Genomic DNA, 2,391 nt, shown 5'->3' on the forward strand with positions numbered 1-2,391 from the left:
CTACGAAGGACCAGACTGCCAGCTCCAGAGCTCACTCCCTGCCACACCTCCAGGCCCCTGCGGTGCCGGGAAGCAGGGTAACTGGTGGACAGGGCCCCGGCCTCCTGGCAGTCGGTTCTGCAGTTCGGCTTGGAGCTTCCTCCCTTCCAGGCTCCTCTAGGGCCCCAGGAAGAACTTCAGCCAGAACTCGTCCTCACAGACCTGGAGGAGGCCGCAGGCCTGAAGCAAGGGAGGGAAACTGACCAAGCGACAGCACCCGCTTCTGGGTCAGCAACGGCAAGGGGGCTCGCTGACCACACCTGCAGCCTCTGAGGACCAAGTGGTGGAGCTGGCCCCACGGAAACTGAGGGGACGGTCTAGGGATCTACCTGGCAGTGCTGGAACAGCAGGGTTATGAAGAAAAACGAGGCAGCCCTGACAGGTTCGTTGTGGGGAGAAGGACCGGGTTTCTTAGACACGCACGGAGCCATCGCACGGCAGACCTGATGACTGGACAGACCCCGTCGGCAGGAACCGGACAACTATCAAGTGTAGCCACCGCCGGGACAGTCACGCAGGACCAGGTGTGAGGGCCGCTTTTATTGGAACCCTCAGGTCTCTCTTAAAAAACAGATTCCTGATTTTTTAACCAACCCGCTGAATGACTCTCTAGATAAACCAGAATCTGTTTCTTAACATTCCTGGGCAAGTCTAACAACCGCCCGGGTCACAACTGTTCCACGTGAACCAGTAAGTTTCCCTTCCTTCTAGAGTGAAACAGACCCCAACTACTTAGGGCATTTGTTTTTAATTTTAGAAGAATTTACAGACATAAATCTGGGGCTCAAGATACAGAAGCAAGGTGGTTTAACAAGTGAGAGCTGACTGGCACCGCCTTCAGCATCCCTGACACACGCCTGGAACAGATGCACACGCACCAGGTCCGCAAAGTGATGTGGCCCTGACTTTGGCTGGCTCTGCTCGGGTGGTCCAGCCCCCGGGCGCGGCCAGGTCCCAGACAGACGTCAAGGACAAAGCCGCAGACTCTGGGATAGCTTGTAGCACCTCGCTGACCGAGAGGCAAGGGACCTGACCCAGGCCGGCCGCTGCCAAGCTGGCAAAGGCCAGAGTCTGCCAGCACGCACCGCGGACACCTGGGGACACCTTCCAGGCAGAAGGCAGCTCCCGGGCCACGCTGTGACCACGAGAACCTGGTGTGTAAGAGCTGGTTCCTGGGTGGGCACAAGCTGGTGCTTAAAATCTGGCTCTCCCAGCACCTACCAGCTCCAGGTCTGAGAAAGACGTGCCCTGGCAGGAAGCGCCTGTCCTTGCCTGCTCCCACTCCTGCAGGATGGCCCCCAGGACCTCGGTTTACAGATGCTCCCACCCCCTCCTTCACCTTCCTGCTGCGAACCCTCAGAAAAATGACACAATCTTCCAAATGACGTCATCTTTGGTCGGCAAAGAGCTGAGGGCTCACCCGTCCCCCAGCGGCCCGTGATGCCCACCTCACCTCCTCCCAGCGCATCTCGGCTCCTCCGTCCACGCGCCCAGCCCTGAGGATCGATCAGGAGCCACTCCCTGCAAACGCATCCTACCTCCTGAAGCAGACTCATTCGGAGAGGGCTCACTCAGCACTCTATTTTTAAAAATGCAAATACGGTGGAAGAGACTGTAAAAATAACACGCCAGCGCCCTGATCCAAGGCCGACTCCTTCCGCAGGGCCAGGTTCTCACTGAAGTAGGGGTGGAGTGGGGACCAGGGGCCGGTCCTCCTATGGGTTCTGTCATACTTGTGAGCTGAGGGCAGAGAAGACTACAGACCCCAGCAGGCGGGCAGGCAGGCCAGGGACTCCCCCGAGAGGACGCAGGTGTGGAGGACGGCGTCGACAGATGGCAACGTCCCAAGGGCTCTGCTATGGTCTGGTCCTTCCTTTAAGGGCCAACCAAGCCACGGGAGGGTGAAGGCAAGCCTGCACGATGGTTCTGGGGTCTAAGCGCCAGGATCCGAGCGGCAGTTCTCGTGCCTCCCACCCGGGCCTCCTGAACGCTTCCGCGATTACGTGAGAGGTCACGCCCTCAGAGCAGTGCCCGCTGTCCTGCAAGGGCTCAGGCACAGGAGCTGTTAAGGGAACTCGGGGAGGGTGAGACAGGAGCGCCTGACAGTAACCTGGCTTTTCGGGCCTGAGCTCGTGCGCCTCTGCTCTATCAGGGCGGGCAGGCAGGGCTGTCCTGTAGAGAAGCCTGGGCTTTGACATTTACCATTTATTCATTATATGCTGCTCCCTGATCAACTGCTGGCCATCCCTCCACACACTCGTGTGACAAACAAACCAAACACCGACTGCGCTGGCCGGCACCGTTTCCGGCGTCTTGCCCACCCCTCCATGGGCTCTCCTTTCTCCTGGGTTT

General features: G+C 59.0%; 1 protein-coding gene across 1 annotated transcript in view; it reads right to left on the bottom strand.

The window, feature by feature from the left end:
• UBE2O (ubiquitin conjugating enzyme E2O) overlaps positions 1 to 1,522 on the bottom strand; it is a 17,793-nt gene extending 16,271 nt beyond the window's left edge. Inside the window, exon 1 of the mRNA XM_015559215.1 lies at positions 1,493 to 1,522. Within this exon, the coding sequence (XP_015414701.1) occupies positions 1,493 to 1,507 (15 nt within the window). The 5' untranslated portion in view covers positions 1,508 to 1,522. The remainder of the gene's footprint in view (positions 1 to 1,492) is intronic.
• Positions 1,523 to 2,391: the final 869 nt, after the last annotated feature.

Source organism: Myotis davidii, unplaced genomic scaffold, assembly GCF_000327345.1.
Source record: "Myotis davidii unplaced genomic scaffold, ASM32734v1 scaffold274, whole genome shotgun sequence".
NCBI lineage: Eukaryota > Metazoa > Chordata > Mammalia > Chiroptera > Vespertilionidae > Myotis > Myotis davidii.